The sequence below is a fragment of the Hyla sarda genome, chromosome 8 (assembly GCF_029499605.1).
Source record: "Hyla sarda isolate aHylSar1 chromosome 8, aHylSar1.hap1, whole genome shotgun sequence".
Taxonomy (NCBI): domain Eukaryota; kingdom Metazoa; phylum Chordata; class Amphibia; order Anura; family Hylidae; genus Hyla; species Hyla sarda.
The window spans coordinates 121,049,409-121,072,004 of record NC_079196.1 but is presented as its reverse complement, the minus strand read 5'-3'; the positions used below and the strand labels follow the sequence as shown (position 1 = coordinate 121,072,004).

Sequence of the window (22,596 nt, the reverse complement as noted above, 5' to 3'; positions counted from 1 at the left end):
GTGCGCTGTTTAAGTTTATTGGTTGGAGAGTTTGGCATTAAAATGATTACTAGATGTCATTGTTATTTGGCATTAATGAAGTCAATGTACAGTGGGGCAATAAAGTATTTAGTTAGCCACCAATTGTGCAAGTTCTCCTATGAGAGACATAATGAGAAAAAAAATCCATAAAATCACTGTTTGATTTTTAAATTTATTTGTAAATTATGGTGGAAAATAAGTATTTGTTCAATAACAAAAGTTAATCGCAATACTTTGTTATATACCCTTTGTTGGCAAAAGTGTTCTGTAAGTCTAGTCTGTAAGTCTGTAAGTCTAGTAATGAGCAGCAGGGGCCATATTTGCGATATTTCACGAATATATTGACGGTTATTTGTCCTATGTTTGCGAAATTCGCATATTCACTATGTTCATTCCCTTTTAATCCCCATGAAAAATGTGCAAAAAAATTGTATAAAAATCTGCATGTGAAATGAGCATAAAAATTTGCATGTGAAATAAATATATATTTGACATTATGAATATATAGCACTTTATTCTAAATATTCGTGAAATGCCGATATTCATGATAAAAATTCGCATTACGAATATTCGTACTCAACACTAGTCTTCACAAGGTTTTCACACAATGTTGCTGGTAATTTGGCTCATTCCTCCATGCAGGTCTCCTCTATAGCAGTGATGTTTTGGGGCTATCGCTGGGCAACACGGACTTCAGTTCCCTCCAAAGGTTTTCTATGGGGTTAAGATCTGGAGACTGGTTAGGCCAATCCAGGACTTTTAAATGCTTCTTACAAAGCCACTCCATTGCCCGGGCGGTGTGTTTGGGATCATTGTCATGCTGAAAGACCCAGCCACGTTTCATCCCCAACGCCCTTGCTGACAGAAGGAGGTTTTCACTCAAAATTTCAGGATACATGGAACCATTCATTCTTTCCTTTACACGGATCAATCTTCCTGGTCCCTTAGCAGTAAAACAGCACCAAAGCATGATGTTTCCACCCTCATGCTTCACAGTAGGTATGGTGTTCTTCGGTTGCAACTCAGCATTCATTCTCCTCCAGTTGAGTTTTTACCAAAAAGTTCTACTTTGGAGAATGTCATATGGTCAGATGAAACCAAATACTCTTCTGGATCATCCAAATGCTCTCTAGCAAACTTCAGGCGGGCCTAGACATATACTGGCTTAAGTAGGGGGACAGGTCTGCAACTGCATGATTTGAGTCCCTGGTGCTGTGTGTTACTGATGGTAGCCTTTGTTACTTTGGTCCCAGCTCTCTGTAGGTCATTCACTAGGTCCCCTCGTGTGGTTCTGGGATTTTTGCTCACCGTTCTTGTGATCATTTTGACACCACGGGGCGAGATTATCAGTGATCTTGTATGTCTTCCATTTTCTAATAATTGCTCCCACAGTTGATTTCTTCACACCAAGCTGCTTGCCTAGTGCAGGTCTACAATTTTGTTTCTGGTGTCCTTTGATAGCTCTTTTGTCTTGGCCATAGTGGAGTTTGGAGTGTGACTGTTCGAGGTTGTGGACAAGTGTCTTTTATACTGATAAGTTCATACAGGAACCTTTAATACAGGTAACGAGTGGAGGACAGAGGAGACTCTTAAAGAAGTTACAGTATTCTTGCTTGTATGTAGGTGACCAAATACTTATTTTCCATCATAATTTGCAAATAAATTCTTTAAAAATCAGATAATGTGATTGTATGGATTTTTTTCTCATTATGTCTCTCATAGTTAAGGTATACCCTATGATGACAATTACAGGCCTCATCTTTTTAAGTGGGAGAACCTGCACAATTGGTGGCTGACTAAATACTTTTTTTTGCCACACTGTATGTTGCATGGCTCATTTTTGTTGTCTATTGCAATAATATAGTGTGCAGGTATACATGCATTCACAAAGCAGTAGATATGAACATATAGATATGCCTTCTCTGCTGCCCCTCATTGGCCTGTCCATGCTTCTTCTCAGTGACTGGATGACAGTGCTTCTTTCCAGGTGGCCAGTTCCAGACACAAATACTGCATGACTCAACTGCTAAGGGTATGTTTATACGACCAGACCTTCTGTGAGATTCCTGCTGCGGGTTTTCTATGGGGGAAAATCCACAACAGATTACAGTGACTTCAGCAGAAAATGCACATAAGATTTGGCTGTGTAAATGTACCCTAAAAAACAAAATATAAGTGAAACAGAGCTTATTTTCTGCCAGACAGTACGGATGTCCGAAAGAAAAAAAACACTTTGGATTGAATTTACAGATGCTTATGTCTGGAGTCAACTTGTGCAATAATTTGCACAATTTAAAAAAACAAGTCACATTTCATAAATCTTGCTTAAATCCTAAGATACAGTTAAAAGTAAAGAGCATTTGTTGGAGCATATTGATGAAAAAAAAAAGTGTTAATTTCTGAGCAACCAAGAGACCTTCATATCTGACACTGATCGTACAGCATTTATTAATCTACCTGTGTGTGTCTATAAATGTACAGATGTCTGGCAACCTTGGTCAGGAGTTGTAAGGAGTTGCTGAGCATCTCTATGTTTGAGTTCTATTTCATTCTGAGAAGAGGGTGGAGGCTCCTGCTGCAGCTCCTACAGCTGCCTGACAACCAGACCCAGGACAGTATTGAGTGTTTCTTTGTGTTATTGGGGTTGTTTGTTGTATGGTCTATGTTTGGTAAACTGTATCATGATGTACACTGATATCATGGTGCATCTAGTGGTTAAAGGGGTCGTCTGGCTGGACAACCTCTTTACATGTGAAAGGGTCCAGTGGCAAACTGATCACTGGAAGCATTCCCTGTTTTCTTTCTTTTTAAAAGAAAACTAAAGCAGATTGATAACAACATACACCACCTGACCATGTCAATAAAAGAATATGCAATGAATGAAGATTACCACAACATACAGTTCATTCACTAGTTTATTAATACTCCTAATATAAACAGTACAATCCTGCTGAATTATTAAGCATGTAATATAAAACAATTAGAACAGCTTTGAACCAAATATATATATACATTAATAAACTGTACAAATGAGAAATTTACCTGTTTAACACACACAAAGTTAAAAAGAAAAGGCTGGGCTAGAAATAAAACACAAAAATCCCCAAAAGTTATTCTACGTAAAACTGCATATATTACAGATAATGACCTTGCAAGCAGTGTAATCTGCTTGGCAGTGCAAACCTCTAGGAAGCAAATCTACTTTTGACAGATAAGAATAAGGAATCATACATAATAAAACTAACTCAGGTCTTTACACAGAACAATGTACAGGATAACCAGGAGAAAACAGCCTGGTTTTACTTGATTGTTAAAAGCCGAGGACATATGAACAAAATGTCCATAGACAGAAAGAAATGTATACTTGTGGCGTAAGTTTCAGCGTGCTGCGATATGTTTTCTGAGGGAATTTATCAGATGGAGAAGACTAAGGGAAATGATTTCCTAAGATAAGCAGATACATTTGCATACATGTGATCACTTAACAGCCTACATAATGCCTCATAGTTGGAAGACAAAATAATCTCCAGACAGGAATTGAGCCCTACGACAGTGAGTCGAGATAAATCCCTCGGGAAATACTTTAGCTCATACTTATTCAAGCATGAATGCACCGCTATTTGTATGAGATTGGAAATCCTTACAGAAATTCCACAAAATACACATCCTCCTAAATGTACAGTGCGAACAGAAATGACAAAATGTGTAGATCGTAACTACTAAACTAATACCTTGAGCAAAGCTATTACTGTGTGATGTGTTGTGTCAAACACACATGGTCCACTGTATTAAGAATAATGTAAGGATACAAAAATATATGTACTTATACCAACTAATCGGGTTCTATTTAAAGAAGAAAATATAAGAAAACCATACAATGCATGACACCACCCTAATAAACCAAGTGAGACTATGAATACAGTGAACATACTATATGAATTGTGCCGAATCCAAATTCAATACACATCATAGAAAGAAACCCTCAAAACCAGAGTGTATTACATATATTGGTGCAATAAATGTAAAGAATTATATTCATAAATCCTATGAGGTTATCTGCTTGGCCTTTAGTGGACACTAGAGATGAGCGAACTTACAGTAAATTTGATTCGTCACAAACTTCTCGGCTCGGCAGTTGATGACTTATCCTGCATAAATTAGTTCAGCTTTCAGGTGCTCCGATGGGCTGGAAAAGGTGGATACATTCATAGGAAAGAGTCTCCTAGGACTGTATCCACCTTTTCCAGCCCACGGGAGCACCTGAAAGCTGAACTAATTTATGCAGGATAAGTCATCAACTGCCGAGCCGAGAAGTTCGTGACGAATCGGATTTACTGTAAGTTTGCTCATCTCTAGTGGATACCTAAAAAAAATTATATTCTATTAGAAAAACTTTAAAAGTATGGAATGTTGACATGCTGCAGGCATGCTGATCACATATGCAGGTATACATATATATAAGCATTTCTCCATCCATCAATATTTTTGGATAATATAGGAGAATGGGGTAAACCAAGATTTTGTCACAGCACCTTCAGTGACTACACGCACAACTTTTTATGCATTGCTAAGGCTTTGTTCACATTTGCATTGTGGCTTACATTTATGAAGGCAGCCACATAGCTCTGCTGACCCATAGCACAACAGACACCGGTGCCTGATGGACCCCATTAACTTATAATGGAATATGTTAGGATCTAGCAAGGTGTTATTTTCCATCTTGACAGGAAATAAAGTGCTGTAGTACTGTTTCCCCCTTAAAATGACAAAACCTGCAATGGAGGCTCTAAATGGACACCTTAACACAGAGTTTTCAGAAGAGACCTATGAACGTTCTAGTTTTGTGATGCTCCAGAGCAATATACACAAGGATAAGTATATCCAGTGTCTAGGAAATAAAACTTGTTGAAAGAGGTCTATCCATTAAATCCCCCCTTTAGTGCAAATATTACTGATACATTCAAAATGCTTAGGCAGAGCATGAATATGCAGTACATACCATCAATGTTTTTACTTCGCTCTATTACATTTTTTTTACTCTCTGGAGAATCCCTTTAATGTATGTGATAAACTATTACTGCATCAGCTTTAGCAGTGTGAGTAATGGAGCTAAAATACAGCATTCTATTAAATGAGATCATTTACACATCTTTACCAGCTTCCAAGGACAACATAGAATGGTTAATACCTTAGTTTAATGCCATAGCCTCTCAATAGGATTGTCAGAGCTCACTCATGCCTGCAGTATGGTTGTAAACACACACAGTTCAGTCGTCAGTCCATCTAGAACAGACAACCCTATCAGGCATACTGTCACCCCTGCTTCCTGATAGAACAGTGTAGTTGGAGGGTTGGACTGGTTCCATGTAATTGTGTCTCAGGTTTCAGCAGTGTTTTAGTTTTGTTTGTCTATGGTATAGTTTTTTCTGAAAAACAGTTCATTAGTTGTAGCATAATGTGAGCACAGCATATTTATAAGCTGACTACTGCTGCTGACTGAATGACTGCTTTTCCCCTAGCCACACTGAGGGTATCTTTACACATACATATTCTGCAGCGGGTTTTCCACAGCCCAAATTCTGCTTAGGGATTGAACATTTTGGAATTCTACACAATTTCTGCAAGCAGATTTTCTGCAGACCCACTGAAGTCAATATCTATCAGCACAATCCGCTTGATTATGTCTGAACATACCTGAATAGAGAGAAAGCAGTCAGACGCAGGTAGGTGGAGGTACACCCCAACTCATGAATACAGACTCTTCACAGCACACTTCATAGCATTTGCTGCAAATAATTAACTGTAAATTTCAAGAATACCATACCATAGTCACACATAACCTATACTAAAAGCAGCATATGTCCACAACACTATATGCAGAAAGCATAAATATTGAGAGATACCCTTTAGCCATCACCATTCATGTGTATACAGTGGCCCCTTAAGTTACAATATTAATTGGTTCTAGGATGACTTTTATGTTGAAATCATTGTATGTTGGTGCCATAACTCTATGGAAACCTAGTGCCGCGTGCAAGATCACGGGGGTCCCCAGCGGCGGAACTCTCGCGATCAGGCATCTTATCTCCTATCCTTTGTATAGGGGATAAGATGTCTAAGCACCGGAGTACCCCTTTAATTCTGAAACCACCAAAATGTCATCAAACAATGAAAGATACAGAAAAAACAAGTCCTTACGTTAAAAAAAAGTAAGAAAGAGTAGCTGGAAGCTGTAAATCACTGTCTATGTAGAGGAAAGGAGCTTATTAAGGGCTCTGTACAGTGCATACAGTGGGGGAGATTTATCAAAATGTGTGGAAAGAAAATTTGACCAGTTGCCCATATCAACCAAACAGATTGCTTCTTTTATATTTCAGAGGGCCTTTAAAAAATGAGAGAAGCAATCTGATTGGTTGATATGGGCAACTGGTCAACTTTTACTCTGAACAGGTTTTCATAAATCTCTTCCAAAAAAGTTAAACAGAGCCACCCTCATCTGGTGTGCTAAGGAGTAGCTGACCTTGGCACAGGTAAACATTAGAACATAACATGTAGTACCTCCCTGTACTGTAGGAAGGCGCTACCAGGCACCCAGTCAGTGCATGTACTTTAGTAATAATACAGGAGTTTTACCAATGAAATGTCCATTCTGACTGATCAGATCTTCCAGCCATTGACATGTTTCACAGATCTGGACTGTCCGTAGCTTTGTATGTTGAGTCTGGTTTCAAGTTACAATGGTCCAGAAAAGACCATTGTATGTCCAAAATATTGTATGCTGAGGCCATTGTAAGTTGAGGGATCACCACACATGTGATGCACAAGTGTACACTACCCCTTCCTCAACCATCCATTCCTATTTTCATTCTTTTTCCTTTTATTCTGTATTGATGAGTGCAGAGGCTAGAAGATGCTCCTTCTAGTGTGGCTTTACCTCAAACATATCATTTTCTACTGATCTGGTGCTCTGAGGATATTTCATATAAAAGTCTTCCAGACAGTCATCTCCTTTCCATATAGATCATTGCACTTTATGTGTTGGTTTGGTAAAATCACACTGACTGGTTTTGCAACATATCTTTGGTTAAAACTTCTAGATTCAGGAAACCTACATTTTAACAACAGAAAAACACAAGGTTATGCAGCAAACGTGCATCAAATCCTTTACATTTTAATAAATGGACATGCATTCTCAGCATGTAAAAAGGTCAGTCATTTATTTCTATACATTGTTTATATGCAAATACCACTCACTGGGTTTTGTTCTTGAGCTCTTCAAAATAAATAATTTTCTGTCAAAAATAAAAACATTTTCTACATAAAAAAAAAAATACAAAAAGGCCGAACAGCGCCACTGCTTATGAGAAATTCTACTACTGAAGATTTCCATTAAGAAGCTCCATAAAGACTAATAGCCTGATATAGATCATTTTTCTTAAAGGTTGCACATTATTTTAAAATAAAGTATTGTACTCTGAAAGCTGTTCTATTATTCATGGTAATTACAACATATGTTATATGGGTATTCTTAAGAAAAAAAAATACTTTTAAAATAGTTCAATAGTTCAGGTGTCAGGAAAAAAAATAGAAAAACTTGTATCCACCTGCTGCTGCCATTTCCTGCTGTCAGTGCTTCCTATTTCCTGTATCGACATCTAGGAAGTGCCCGCTAATCACAGGAAGGTAACTGCTGTTGCCGGTTACTGGTAGCGCAACATCAAAGGATTGACGGCAGGTGTATGTATTCTGGACATGTTTTTGTTTTTCTCCTAGACACCAAGGGGGAGGATTTATCAAAACCTGTCCAGAGGAAACGTTGCTGCATTGCCCATAGCAACCAATCAGCTTCTTTTATTTCTCACAGGCCTTTTCAAAAATGAAAGAAGCGATCTGATTGGTTGCTATGGGCAACTCAGCAACTTTTCCTATGGACAGGTTTTGATAAATCTTCCCCCTTGAGTTTTAAAAGTACAAATATTTCTTTAGATTACCCTTTAAAAATGGAAACAAACAGCAGAGAAACCTAACACTAACATGAATATACTTGTAGATAGCAAGGGTGACTGTTTCTAATGCTTCTTACCAGGTGAAAGTGAGTGCAGCTATTCCAGAAGCATTCATCTTGTTGCTAATGTGGTATTTTCTTTTTTAACTTCAGTAGCTACTGTTGTATGTGCAATGCTATCTACTGCTCCTGCTTATAACCATGTCCCTTTTGGAAAACTCCACCCTCTTCACAGACCTGCTGTAGAAGAGGGATGAATATTTATGAAGGGGGTGGAGTGATCTGTAGAAAAGTTATTGCCGGAGTGGGCAGGAGAAAGCATTGCACATCTGGCAGGGGCCAGTCTCCAGTGAAGTTACGTAGAATATACCATGTTAGCAACAAGATGAATATCTCCTCAACGGCTGCACTGATTTTAACCCAGTAAGAAGTGACACAAACAAAGTCACCCACACTATACATCAGGTTAGTAACATTCAGGTTACTGGGAGTGACCCTCCTGTCAGTTTCCCTTTAATATAGGTAAGTGCCATAAGTTATAATCTACATCAACTGCGACAAAAGCCACCACTAGTCTCTATAAACCTTAAGGAGTTTTTACCCAAGAATACACAAAGATGGCTTCCTGGCCATCTCCAGCCTGTTTGCAGCTGTCAGAGATGGTTGGGAACAGAAAACAGGAAGAGTTGGCTGTGTTGCATAACTCCCTTTGACATTAATTGTACTTGCACAAATAGTGTAGTCCAGCATGTTTACATAACTTCCAGACTTGCATTAACAGCATAGCACCCAGGGCTACACCATCTACACATGTCCAAATAATGTCTATGGGAGTTATGCCAATTGTGTAACACCACTAACTTGGTTTTCAGCATTTGACCATCTCTGATGGCCACAAACAGGCTTCAGATGGCTGGGAAGCCATCTTTTTTAATTTTTTTTGGACAAAGCCCTCAAAATATTAAATAAAGAAATCTGAGAAGCAAGCAGTAAGATATTTGGACCCTAAAGTGAACTGGGATATACTTAGAGGGTAGCGTTTTCTCAGTATTAACATATAGACCTGGATTATTTCTCTGCTGCTCACTGGGATGTTTACACCAGCCAATGATCAGGAACAAACATTTGTAGAAATGTTAATTAGTCTGATTATTGGATTGTGTAAAAAGACCTTTATAGTTCTTTTACATGGGCTATTTTAACAATGATCATTGAGAAATACCTTCACAACAATAAGCCTAGTGAGCATTATAGTGGTATAGTGAGTTGTGTCTGCAATGTACAAGTAATAAAAATCATCTTTTATAGGGCCCTTGAGCAGTGTATAACACAAGGCACACACAAGAATAGTATCTGCTTTTAACAAAATCACATCAAACAACATCTTATTTTTCTAGTTGTTGAGTTTAAAAGCTTTAACTTCCAAAAGAATAACGGAAAGTCAAGAAGGCAGCTGAAATCATGTCATGAGAACGTTTAACAAAGATGACTCAAAGTAGGACTCAGGGAGAGATCAGTTTTGAACTGTACAAAGAAACCTGACAATACTGGCTGCACAGCAGTCATCATACTATGTATTTGTTCTCCCAAATTATCTGTCTCCAAAAACAGATATAATGGAAGCCAAGGTAACACGTGGTCTTCACTCCTTGTGGATATTCCAAAACAGTCTCAAGACCAAAAGATTGTGTTATCAGTCAAATAATTTGTGCTGGAAGGACAGACAGGGCTGTGTTGGTCATGTCAGCAATTGCCACCAAGACCCGTCCAGTGGTCAGGCACCATAAGGAAGTATTTATCCATTGCTTCACAGAATCGAGTTCGATATAGTTCTGGAGATACTACAGTTGGCATCTTACCTAGGTATGAAGAGGAAAGAAACATAATGTACTTGATTAATGTGTTTGAAACAGAACATTATTCACTTCTATTCAAAAATCAAAACTAATTGTTCACAACTGAGAATAACCCAAAAAGGACAAGAGAATCTACATCTATGCTGCCACATGTGAATATATTACTATATTAGCGTAAATTGTGCATGTGTCACGCATTCTAAAAATGCTAAAATATGTTCATTCTTCAGCCACAAAGATTAAATAGTAATGTATTGGTGCCATTAGCTCAGGAAATGTCTTTCTTTATGTTGACATCTGGGGATCTAGTGTGGCAACTTAATACATATCACGGGTAATATTTATGTATTCAACTAAAACTTTACAATTGCACTAGCACTTTATTGGGAGGTACAGAGGAGGATAAAGAGGCAACTTATGCCAAGATACAGTGTATGGTTATCCAATATGCTCTGATCTGCCATGGTTTAGTGATGACTGAGAAATTATGTTTTTAGTCGTTTACTGCATGTGCACTTTATGTTAACCCCTTAACGACGCAGGACGTAAATGTACATCCTGGTGAGGTGGTACTTAACACACCAGGACGTACATTTACGTCCTAAGCATAACCTCGAGCATCGGAGCGATGCCCGGATCATGCACGGCAAGTCCCGGCTGCTGATCGCAGCCAGGGACCCACCCGTATTGATGTCCGCCATTAACCCCTCAGATGCCGTGATCAATACAGATCACAGCATCTGCAGCATCGTGGTCATTAAAATGGATGATCGGATCGCCCACAGCGCTGCCGCGGCGATCCGATCATCCAGCACAGCAGATGGAGGTCCCCTCACCTGCCTCCGCTGCCTTCCCGGCGTCTTCTGATCTGCCTTCCCGCTGACCAGAGCGGAAGATGACCGATAGCACTGAACAGTATTAGCAATCGAATGATTGCTATAAATAGTAAAAATAAAAGTAAAAAAAAAAATTGAAAAACCCCCTCCCCCAATAAAAATGTAAATTGTCCCATTTTCCCTATTTCACCCCCAAAAAGTGTTAACATTTTTTTTATATACATATTTGGTATCGCCGCGTGCGTAAATATCTGAACTATTAAAATAAAATGTTAATCATACCGTATGGTGAACGGCGTGAACGTAAAAAAAAAAAAGTCCAAAATAGCTGCTTTTTTATAACATTTTATTAAAAAAAATTTATAAAAATGGATTAAAAGTTTTATATAAGCAAATATTGTATCAATAAATAGTACAGATCGTGGCGCAAAAAATGAGCCCTTATACCGCCGCTTATACAGAAAAATGAAAAAGTTATAGGTCTTCAAAATAGGGTGATTTTAAACACACTAATTTGGTAAAAAAGTTTGCGATTTTTTTTTTAAGCACAACAGTAATAGAAAAGTATGTTATCATGGGTATCATTTCAATCGTATTGACCCAAAGAAAAAAAGAACACGCCATTTTTACCGTAAATTGTACGGCGTGAAAACGAAACCTTCCAAAGTTAGGAAAATTGCGGTTTTCTTTTTAATTTCCCCACACAAATAGTATTTTTTTGGTTGTGCCATACATTTTATGGTAAAGTGAGTGATGGCATTACAACGGACAACTGGTCGTGCAAAAAAAAAAAAAAGCCCTCATACTAGTCTGTGGATGAAAAAGGCCCAAATGGGCTGAGTCCTTAAGGGGTTAAGGTGTGTTTAGGCTGTCTTTATATACTTTGAGCTACCGCTACCATATTCTATTGCTTATTTATATACTCAGGAGTATGGGACATATATTAATATAGACTGCAATTTAATTGACAGAAGATTCTATTACATTGATGCCTCACCGGAAGCATTTTGGATTTCTCCCAAATATCTTGTATATTGCGACTTGTTTTAATGGTGAATTAATTAGGAATTATAATTAAAATTCACAATGCACATTGGTCACATTATATATATTATGGCACAAAACATGAACCCTCTTGATGTTTTCTTTATATACTAAAAAATTAAAGTTTAAGGGGTCAGAATTGGTCAATTTTAAGCATACTTATAAAACAAATGTTATTATAGTAAAACGGATATGTTCTCTTTATACTATGAGTCAATCGGATTAAAATGATACCCATGGTTACATGTGAGAAAATGAGTATGCTTAACCTTAAGGACAGGGCCATTTTTCATTTCTGCACTTATGATTTTTAGATCAGGAGGGAAAAACTAAACGCTTTCAATTTTCCACCTAAAGACTCATATGAGGGTTTTTTTTTTTTTTGCGCCATCAATTTTACTTTGTAATGACATCAATCATTTCACCACAAAATCTACAGAGAAACCAAGAAAAAAAAAAGTTTGTGGGGCATAATTGAGAAAAAAAAAAATGTTTTATTTTTATTTTGGGGGCTTCCGATTCTATGCAGTGCACTTTTTGGTAAAAATGACTCCTTATCTTTATTCTGTAGGTCCATACGATTACAAGGATATCTAATTTACATAGGTTTTATTTTGTTTCACTTCTTTAAAAAAAATTTACATGCACCAAAATTTGTATGTCTAAAATAGTCATCTTCTGACCCCTATAACTTTTTTATTTTTCTACATAAGGGGATGAATGTGGGCTCATTTTTTGCATCATGATCTAAGTTTTTATCGGTACCATTTTTATTTAGATAGGACTTTTTGATCACTTTTTATCATTTTTTTTAAGGTATTCAAAATGACCAAAAATATGCAATTTTGGACTTTGGTATCTTTTTTCCGTATACGCCATTGGTCGCATGGTTTACTTAACATTATATTTTTATAGATCTGACATTTACGCACGTGGCGATACCACATATGTAAATTTTTATTATGTTTATATATTTTTATAAGGAATTTGGGAAAAGGAGTGTGATTTAAACTTTTAATAAGGAAGGGGTTAAGGTGTTTATTTTTTTTTTTACTTTTATTAAACTTTTTTTTTAACTTTATTAGTCCCCTTAGGGGACTTTTAGGAGGAATCATTAAATTCCTCATAAGGATCAACATAGTTCCATAGAACTACATTGATGTGTGCTCTGCACAGGCTTTATCAATTGCAGACCACAGCAGCCACAGAGAGGAGAAGTAAGCCCTCTGGCTACCTCAGCAGTTCTTACATGTCCTTGGTCGTTAACCAGTTAATATTGCCATATTCTAACCCTTCTAACTTTCTTATTTTTGCATATACAGTCATTTTCTGTGAGAAAATGAAGTATTTCTCACAGAAAAGGATTGCAGTTACACATGTTTTGCTATACAGATGTTTATTCCCTTTGTGTGTATTGGAACTAAACCAAAAAAATGGAGGAAAAAAAGTAAATTGGACAATGTCACACCAAACTCCAAAAATGGGCTGGACAAAATTATTGGCACCCTTTCAAAATTGTGTAAAAATAAGATTTTCACACGCATGTGATGCTCCTTTAAACTCACCTGGTGCAAGTAACAGATGTAGGCAATATAAAAATCACACCTGAAAGCAGATGATTAGCCTTTGTCCACAGTGCGCAACAATATCAAGAAGTTTGCAACCCATGGCACTCTAGCTAATCTCCCTGAGCGTGGACGGAAGAGAAAAATTGATGAAAGGTGTCAACGCAGGATAGTCCGGATGGTGGATAAACAGCCCCAAACAAGTTCCAAAGATATTCAAGCTGTCCTGCAGGCTCAGGGAGCATCAGTGTCAGTGCAAGCTATCAGTCAACATTTAAATTAAATTAAATGCTATGGCAAGGACACCCAGGAGGACCCCACTGCTGACAGAGAGACATAAAAAGCAAGACTACATTTTGCCAAAATGAACTTGAGTAAGCCAAAATCCTTCTGGGTTAATGTCTTGTGGCCAGATGGGACCAAGATAGAGCTTTTTGGTAAAGCACATCATTCTACAGTTTACCAAAAACAGAATGAGGCCTAAAAAGAGAAGAACACAGTACCTATAGTGAAATATGGTGGAGGTTCAATGATGTTTTGGGGTTGTTTTGCTGCCTCTGGCACTGGGTGCCTTGAATGTGTGCAAGGCGTCATGAAATCTGAGGCTTACCAAAGGATTTTGGGTTGCACTATACAGCCCAGTGTCAGAAAGCTGGGTTTGCGTCCGAGATCTTGGGTCTTCCAGCAGGACGATTACCCCAAACATACGTCAATAAGCACCCAGAAATGGATGGCAACAAAGCGCTGGAGAGTTCTGAAGTGGCCAGCAATGAGTCCAGATCTAAATCCCATTGAACACCTGTGGAGAGATCTTAAAATTGCTGTTGGGAAGACCTGGAGCAGTTTGCAAAGGAAGAGTGGTCCAACATTCCGGCTGAGAGGTGTAAAAAGCGTATTGATGGTTATAGGAAGCGACTGATTTCAGCAATTTTTTCCAAATGGTGTGCAACGAAATATTAAGTTGGTTACTGGGTGCCAATAATTTTGTCCAGCCCATTTTTGGAGTTTGGTGTGACATATGTCCAATTAGCTTTTTTTCCTCCCTTTTTTGGTTTAGTTCCAATACACACAAAGGGAATAAACATGTTTTGTATAGCAAAAAACGTTACTGCAATCCTTTTCTGTGAGAAATACTTAATTTTCTTGAAAAATTTCAGGGTACGAGTTTGTGTGAGGGCTAATTTTTTGCAGCGTGTTTTTTTTTTATATTTACGTCGTTCACCTTAAAAGGATCATTAACATTATATTTTAAGAGTTCGGATATTTCCGAACGCAGAGATACCAAACAAGTTTATACATTTTTTAACACTTTTTATTTCAAAATGGGATGAGGGAGGGTTATGAGGGTCTTAGAATATTTTTTAAGACTTTATTACTTTTTTTTAATTACAATATTAGTAATATATCATTATTAATAGCTACTTCACTAAAAATTATAATTCTTAAGTCGCCGTTAATACAAGTCACTATATACAAGATATTTAGGAAAAATCCAAAATGCTCCCGGCGAGGAATCAATGTAATAATATAATCTTCCATCAATTTGAAATTACAGTCTATAGTACTATATTAATTGCTTTCCTTTTATCAGGGCTATTTAAGATATGAAAACTGAGCCATGACTGGTTGCTATGGGCAAACTGATAAATCTGGACCTAAGAGGGTAAGTTAATAGGCCACATTGGTTGGACTGGCATAATGCCAGGCCAGTGAATTTCCAAAATTAGCTGATAAAATTTTTTTTTTAACCCTCTAAAACGGGTAATCCGCCCCTAGACATCTTATCCTCTATCCAAAGGTGGGACAGTCGTGATCTCCCTGCAGCACCCGGCGGTAGTTTACAACGCAGGCTGTGGAGCCGGAGGCTTGTGACATCACAGCCACACACCCTTGTGACGTCACACCACGCCCCCTCAATGCAAGTCTATGGGAGGGGGCGTTGCGGTGACGTCACGAGCCTCTGGCACCACATCGCTAGTTATCAGGCACCGAGCGAAGTCGCTCAGTGCATCGGATGACTGCGGTGCTGCAGCAGAGATTGCGCGGCGGGACCCCGCGATCAGACATCTTATCCCCTATCCTTCGGTTATGGGATAAGATAACTAGGGGCGGAGTACCCCTTTAAGGACGCAGCCCATTTTGGCCTTAAATGGGCACTGTCCGATTCAAAAACTTTCCATGCCTGTGTTTCAGCTTGGACAAAGCCATCATTTTATAAGCCATGATTTCTATAAAAGGGAAAAATATTTCCTCATGAAGTATATTAGAGATTTTAATCTTTTGCCTAGTTTTTTTTGGTATCTGACAGTGCCTTTAGGGTGCATTTAAGGGCACAGGAAATTTTTATTTTTGCCTTTTTCATTTTTCCTCTTTGGCTTCTAAGAGACAAAACGCTTATTTTTTCCTTACACAGACCCATAGGGCTTGTTTCTTGTGCAACCAATTGTAATTTTTAATTACACCTTTCCTTTTACCGTAAAATGTATGGTGGTACCAAAAAATATATTTATGGTGGAAAATTTAAAAGAAAAACGCAATTTAGCAATTTTTGGGGAGTTTTCTTTTTACGCAGTGCATTTTAAAAGGATTATCCAGGAAAAAATACTTTTTTTTTTTATATATCAACAGGCTCCAGAAAGTTAAACAGATTTGTAAATTAGGGTAAAAAGAAATTGGGGATGTGCAGCTCACAATTAGCTAACTGAGGTAAGAGGGCTATACACCTACACCAGGTGTTAGGGAATAGCAAAGAAATTGTTTAAACAGTAGCCAACCCCTCAAAGTTAGCATCAGTTCCCTGATACAAGAATGAGAATTAACCCCTTAAGGACTCAGACAATTTAATTTTTAAGTTTTAATTTTTTCCTCCTTGTCTTCTAAAAATCATAACTCTTATATTTTCATCCACAGACTAGTATGAGGGCTTGTTTTTTGCGCGACCAGTTGTCCTTTGTAATGACATAACTCATTATATCATAAAATGTATGGCGCAACCAAAAAACACTATTTTTGTGGGGAAATTAAAACGAAAAACGCAATTTTGCTAATTTTGGGAGGTTTCGTTTTCACGCCGTACAATTTACGGTAAAAATGACGTGTTCTTTATTCTGAGGGTCAATATGATTAAAATGATACCCATTATTACATACTTTTATATTATTGTTGCGCTTAAAAAAAATCACAAACTTTTTAACCAAATTAGTACGTTTATAATTCCTTTATTTTGATGACCTCTAACTTTTTTATTTTTCCGTATAAGCGGCGGTATGGGGGCTCATTTATTGCGCCATGATCTCTACTTTTTTTTGATACCACATTTGCATATAAAAAACTTTTAATACATTTTTTCTAATTTATTTTTTAATAAAATGTATAAAAAAAGTAGCAATTTTGGACTTTTTTTTTTTTTTCCATTCACGCCGTTCACCATAGGGGATCATTAACATTTAATTTTAATAGTTCGGACATTTACGCACGCGGCGATACCAAATAGGTCTATAAAATTAATTTTTTACGCTTTTTGGGGGTAAAATAGGAAAAAACGCACGTTTTACTTTTTTATTGGGGGAGGGGATTTTTCACTTTTTTTTTACTTTTACATTTTTTCACATTTTTTTTTACACTTGAATAGTCCCCATAGGGGACTATTCATAGCAATACCATGATCGCTAATACTGATCTGTTCTATGTATAGGACATACAACAGATCAGTGTTATCGGCTATCTTCTGCTCTGGTCTGCTCGATCTTAGACCAGAGCAGGAGACGCCGGGAGCCGGACGGAGGAAGGTCAGGGGACCTCCGTGCGGCGTTTTGAATGATCGGATCCCCGCAGCAGCGCTGGGGGCGATCCGATCATTCATTCAAATCGCGCACTGCCGCAGATTCCGCAGATTAAAATGGTAGCAGACGCTAGCATGCGTCTTAGCGGTCAGCCTGCCACGGACCTCTAACAATGGCCGGGACCTGTGGCTAATAGCGCGCGGCATTGATCGCTGTGCCGCGCGCTATTAACCTTTTAGACGCGGTGTTCAAAGTTGAACACCGCGTCTAAAGTGAAACTGAAAGCATGCCGGTTAGCTCAATGGGCTGTCCGGGATAGCCGCGGCGAAATCGCGGCATCCCGAACAGCTTACAGGACAGCGGGAGGGCCCCTACCTGCCTCCTCGCTGTCCGATCGCCAAATGACTGCTCAGTGCCTGAGATCCAGGCATGAGGAGTCAAGCGGCAGAATCATCGATCACTGGTTTCTTATGAGAAACCAGTCAGTGATCAATGATAAAGATCAGTGTGTGCAGTGTTATAGGTCCCTATGGGAGCTATAACACTGCAAAAAAAAAGTGGAAAAAAAAAATTTATAAATATCATTTAACCCCTTCCCTATTATAAGTTTGAATCACCCTCCTTTTCCCATAAAAAAAAAAAACAGTGTAAATAAAAATAAACATATATGGTATTGCCGCGTGCGGAAATGTCCGAATTATAAAAATATATTGTTACTTAAACCGCACGGTCAATGGCGTGCGCGCAAAAAAATTCCAAAGTCTAAAATAGTGCATTTTTGGTCACTTTTTATATCATGAAAAAATGAATCAATAAGTCCTATCAATGCAAAAATGGTACCGTTAAAAACTTCAGATCACGGCGCAAAAAATGAGCCCTCATACCGCCCCATACACTGAAAAATAAAAAAGTTATAGGGGTCAGAAATGACAATTTTAAACGTATTAATTTTCCTGCATGAAGTTATGATTTTTTTCCAGAAGTACGACAAAATCAAACCTATATAAGTAGGGTATCATTTTAACCATATGGACCTACAGAATAAATATCAGGTGTCATTTTTACCGAAAAATTTACTACATAGAAACGGAAGCCCCCAAAATGTACAAAACAGCGGGTTTTTTTTTCAATTTAGTCTCACAATGATTTTTTTTCCGTTTCACCGTAGATTTTTGTGTAACGGAGCTGGATGTGGCTCCTCTACCTGTGCGGCTGATGACTCGGACCATATCAGGGAGCGGAGTCTAAGGTGCCGCTGGTCTACACCAGAGCCCGCCGCAAGGCAGGATGGGCTTGCTGCAGCAGTCGACACTAAGGTCACTACCCCTGACATGGCTCAACCACACAGGTAAATGGGCAAGGCAAGGTACCGAAGGAGGAGGCTGTAGCGTAGTCAACGTAGCAGAAGGTCTAGGAAGGCAGCAAAGGTTTGTAGTAAAAAAACGTAGCAGGAAGGTCTGGATACACGGGTATGGCAAAACAGGCAATAGGGAATGCTTTCTCTCAGGCAATAGGTGTTTCTTGACTTTGTAAGGACCCTAATAACTTGTCCAAGTTTGTAACAAGGTACTTTGAAGCGGATGTATTTAGATTATAACCACACTTTGTCCCCGGTTGAGTATACAGGAGGAGGATGCCTTTTCTTGTCGGCTTGAAATCTCATACGGGTCATGGCACGAAGAAGGTAGAGACAAGTGTTCTTCCAGATGGAGGAGAAGTTCCGTACAAGTTCATGAGCCATAGGGACACCGGAGGGAGAAGACAAGGGCAAAGGTGGACGAGGATGAAGTCCATAGACTACAAAGAAAGGTGAAGATCCTGTGGATTCGGTATCCTTATGGTTGTACGAAAACTCTGCCCAGGGTAGTAGATCGGCCCAGTCATCTTGGGCAGAAACAAAGTGGCAAAGGTAATCTCCCAAGACCTGATTCACCCTCTCAACTTGACCATTAGATTGGGGATGATGGGCAGAGGAGAAATTCAGCTTAACTTGAAAATGTGACGGAGTGCCCTCCAGAATTTAGAAACGAACTGGACTCCCCGGTCAAAAACAATCTGTGTCGGTAATCCATGGAGACGGAAGATATGGTAAAGGAACTGTTTAGCGAGTTGAAGTGCAGACGGTAAACCAGGCAAAGGCACAAAGTGAGCCATCTTAGAAAATCGGACCACAACTACCATGATGATAATATTGCCGCTAGAAGTAGGGAGGTCTGTAATAAAATCCATTGCAATGTTAGTCCAGGGCAGGTCGGGAAAAGGTAAAGGATGTAGAAGACCGGCTGGCTTGGCACGTGGTGTTTTGTCCCGGGCACGAACTGGGCAGGAACGAACAAGACGATCAGGAGGAATAATATGCTGAAAGTGTTATTCCAGGTCTTGAACTTCAAAAGATCTTGATAGAGCGTCAGCACAAAGTTGTTTCTCTGCTGGAAGGATATGAATAAAAAAGTAAAACCTGGAGAACAATAGGGACCAGCAAGCCTGTCGAGGGTTGAGAGGATGAGCAGACTGAAGTAGAGTAAATTCTTGTGATCCGTGTAGATGGTTATTGGATGCACTGAGCAATCTAAGAGATGTCACCATTCTTTTAAGGCCAACTTAATAGCCAGAAGCTCATGATCTCCTATAGTATAATTTCTCTCCGCTGGAGAGAAAGTCTTAGAGAAGAATCCGCAAGTCACAGTCCTGCCCTTGGAAGAGCTTTGTGTCAAGACTGCTCCTGCACCAACTGAAGATGCATCCACCTCCAAAGTAAATGGCTTGTCCGGATCCGGTCTTGACAACACCGGAGCAGAAGCAAAGGCAGACTAAGTGCTTGAAGGCTTCCTCGCCTCTGGAGTCCAGACCTTCGGATTGGCAGTTTTCTTGGTCAGGGACACGATGGGGGCAACAAAGGTGGAATCAGTGGGGAATAAACTGCGGGTAATAGTGGTGAATTGCTTTCAGGCCAGAAGGTTGAGGCCACTCCAGAACAGCGGATAATTTGTTAGGATCAATTTTATGTCCTTGAGTGGTAACAATATACCCCAGAAACGGTAGACTGGTCTTTTCAAAAGTACACTTTTCAAGTTTTGCATAGAGTTGGTTGTCTCGGAGACGCTGTAAAACTTGACGGAGATGGAGATGATGAGTGTGGAGATAGGTCGAATAGATGAGAATGTCATCCAAATAGACAACAACACAGGAGTAGAGAAGGTCCCGGAAAATGTCATTGACAAACTCCTGGAAGACTGCTGGAGCATTACATAGCCCGAATGGCATTACAAGGTACTCAAAATGTCCGTCTCGAGCATTAAACGCAGTTTTCCACTTGTCCCCTTCTCTTATACAAATTATAGGCACCACAATGATCCAGTTTGGAGAAAATCCTGGCACCTCGCAGCCGATCAAACATCTCCGAGATTAAAGGAAGAAGATAACTATTTTTTACTGTAATTTTTTCAGTCCTCGGTAGTTGTTGCAAGGACGGAATGACCCATCCCTTTATTTGCATGAAGAAGAACCCGGCTCCGGTAGGAGACGAGGATTTCCTGATGAATCCCTTCTGAAGATTCTCCTGGATGTAAGTTGACATGGCCTAGGTTTCAGGAACTGACAAGGGGTAGATTCGGCCCCTGGGAGGTGTGGTGCCAGGCAGCAAATCAATGGGACAATCGTAAGGACGATGTGGAGACAAGACTTCAGCTTGCTTTTCACTGAAGACATCAGCAAAGGAATGAAGGTAAATCTGGCAGAGGACGCAGAGGACAAGACAAAGATTACAGTGGTGGTGGTTACAGTACGGGTCCAAGCGAAGAACTTCTCCAGTTTTCCAATCAAGCTGCAGAGCATGGAGTTGCAACCACGGCAGGCCAAGCAATAGAGGAGAAGTACAATGTGGGAGAAGGTAGAAAGACAAGTTCTCCCTATGGGAGACTGCGACTTGCATAGTTAACGGTTCTGTGCGATATAACACAGTACAGTCCAGTCTTTCTGCATTGACCGTAGAGATATGCAGTAGTTTTTTAGAGGCGGGACACCGGCAGATGATACCTATGGACTAAGGAGGCATCACCCGCTGAGCTAGAGTTAAGGAAAGCCAGAACGGAGATGAACTCTTCAGAAGGAAGAAGCTGAACCATCATATTTAAAAGCGTGGAGAGGTGGAACTCACACCTACAGAGGCCTCTCCCACGAACCCTAGGTGTGAGCGTTTTCCTGTGGCTGTAGACAGAGGACAATCCTTAAGGAAGTGGTCTGCACTGGCGCAGTATAGGCATAGATTTTCGGTTCGTCTGTGAGTTCTTTCCTGCTGAGTCAGGCGAGACCGATCCACTTGCATAGCCTCCACTGCGGGAGGCAACACAGAAGGTTGCGGTGGTTGCTGGAAAACTGGTGCCAGACGAGGAAAGCACCGAGGTTGTGCAGATTCCCTTTCTTGTCGCAGTTCCTCTCATCGCTCAGAGAAACGGATATCAATCCGGGATGCCAATTGTATAAGTTCATTCAGGTTAGATGGCAATTCCCGGGCAGCGAGGACATCCTTAATTTGACTTGATAATCCTCTCTTGAAAGTAGTGCAGAGCGCTCCATTATTCCAAGACAACTCTGACGCCAGGGTCTGGAACTGGATGGCATACTCGCCAGCAGTGGAGTTGCCCTGGGAAAGACTCCGCAAAGCAGTCCCAGCGGAGGAAGCTCGTGCAGGTTTTTCAAAGACGGTGCGAAATTCCATCAGGAATGCCTGGAGATTGGTAGCGATGGCATCACTGCGATCCCACAGCGTAGTTGCCAAGGCTCTACCAGATAGGAGACTGATGACGAAGGCTACCTTTGCTTGTTCTGTGGAGAACCGGTCCACCATGAGTTCAATGTGCATGGAGCACTGTGTCACAAAACCACGACAGGGCTTGGGATCCCCCTCAAACTTCTCTGGAAGCGACAAACTGAGTTTGGTTCCGGAGGAGACTGCAGCAACGGGAGGCTGTACTGGAGCTGGAGGAGGCTGTGGCGGGTGCTCCTGGGCAGATGGCAACTGCTGCATCATGGCGGATAGCTGGTTAAGCTGCTGTGCTTGCTGGGCCAACTGCTGTGACTGAAGCGCCACAATGGAAGCAAGATCCGTGTTGTCAGGGAGAGGAACCCCAGTGGGATCCAAGGCCAGATCTTACTGTATCGGAGCTGGATGTGGATCCTCTACCTGTGTGGCTGATGACTCGGACCGTATCAGGGAGTGGAGTCTAAGGTGCCCCTGGTCTTCACCAGAGCCCGCCGCAAGGGAGGATGGGCTTGCTGCGGCAGGCGACACTAAGGTCGCTACCCCTGACACGGCTCGACCCCACAGGTAACTGGGTAAGGCAAGGTGCCGAAGGAGGAGGCTGTAACGTAGTCAACGTAGCAGAAGGTCAAGGCAGGAGGCAAAGGTTAGTAGTCAAAAAACGTAGCAGGAAGGTCTGGATACACGGGTTTGGCAAAACAGGCAATAGGGAAAGCTTTCTCTCAGGC

The 22,596-nt window shown here is 40.0% G+C and overlaps 1 protein-coding gene across 8 annotated transcripts in view; it reads right to left on the bottom strand.

The window, feature by feature from the left end:
* Nucleotides 1–4,321: 4,321 nt before the first annotated feature.
* Nucleotides 4,322–22,596, bottom strand: part of PIKFYVE (phosphoinositide kinase, FYVE-type zinc finger containing) — a 301,144-nt gene continuing 282,869 nt past the window's right edge. For 6 of the 8 annotated variants that reach the window (XM_056536878.1, XM_056536876.1, XM_056536874.1 and 3 more), the window contains one exon: nt 4,322–9,885. In XM_056536878.1, coding sequence (XP_056392853.1) covers nt 9,770–9,885 — 116 coding nt within the window. In that variant the 3' untranslated portion in view covers nt 4,322–9,769. The remainder of the gene's footprint in view (nt 9,886–22,596) is intronic. The other 2 variants (XR_008847336.1, XM_056536875.1) reach the window with 2 other exon arrangements.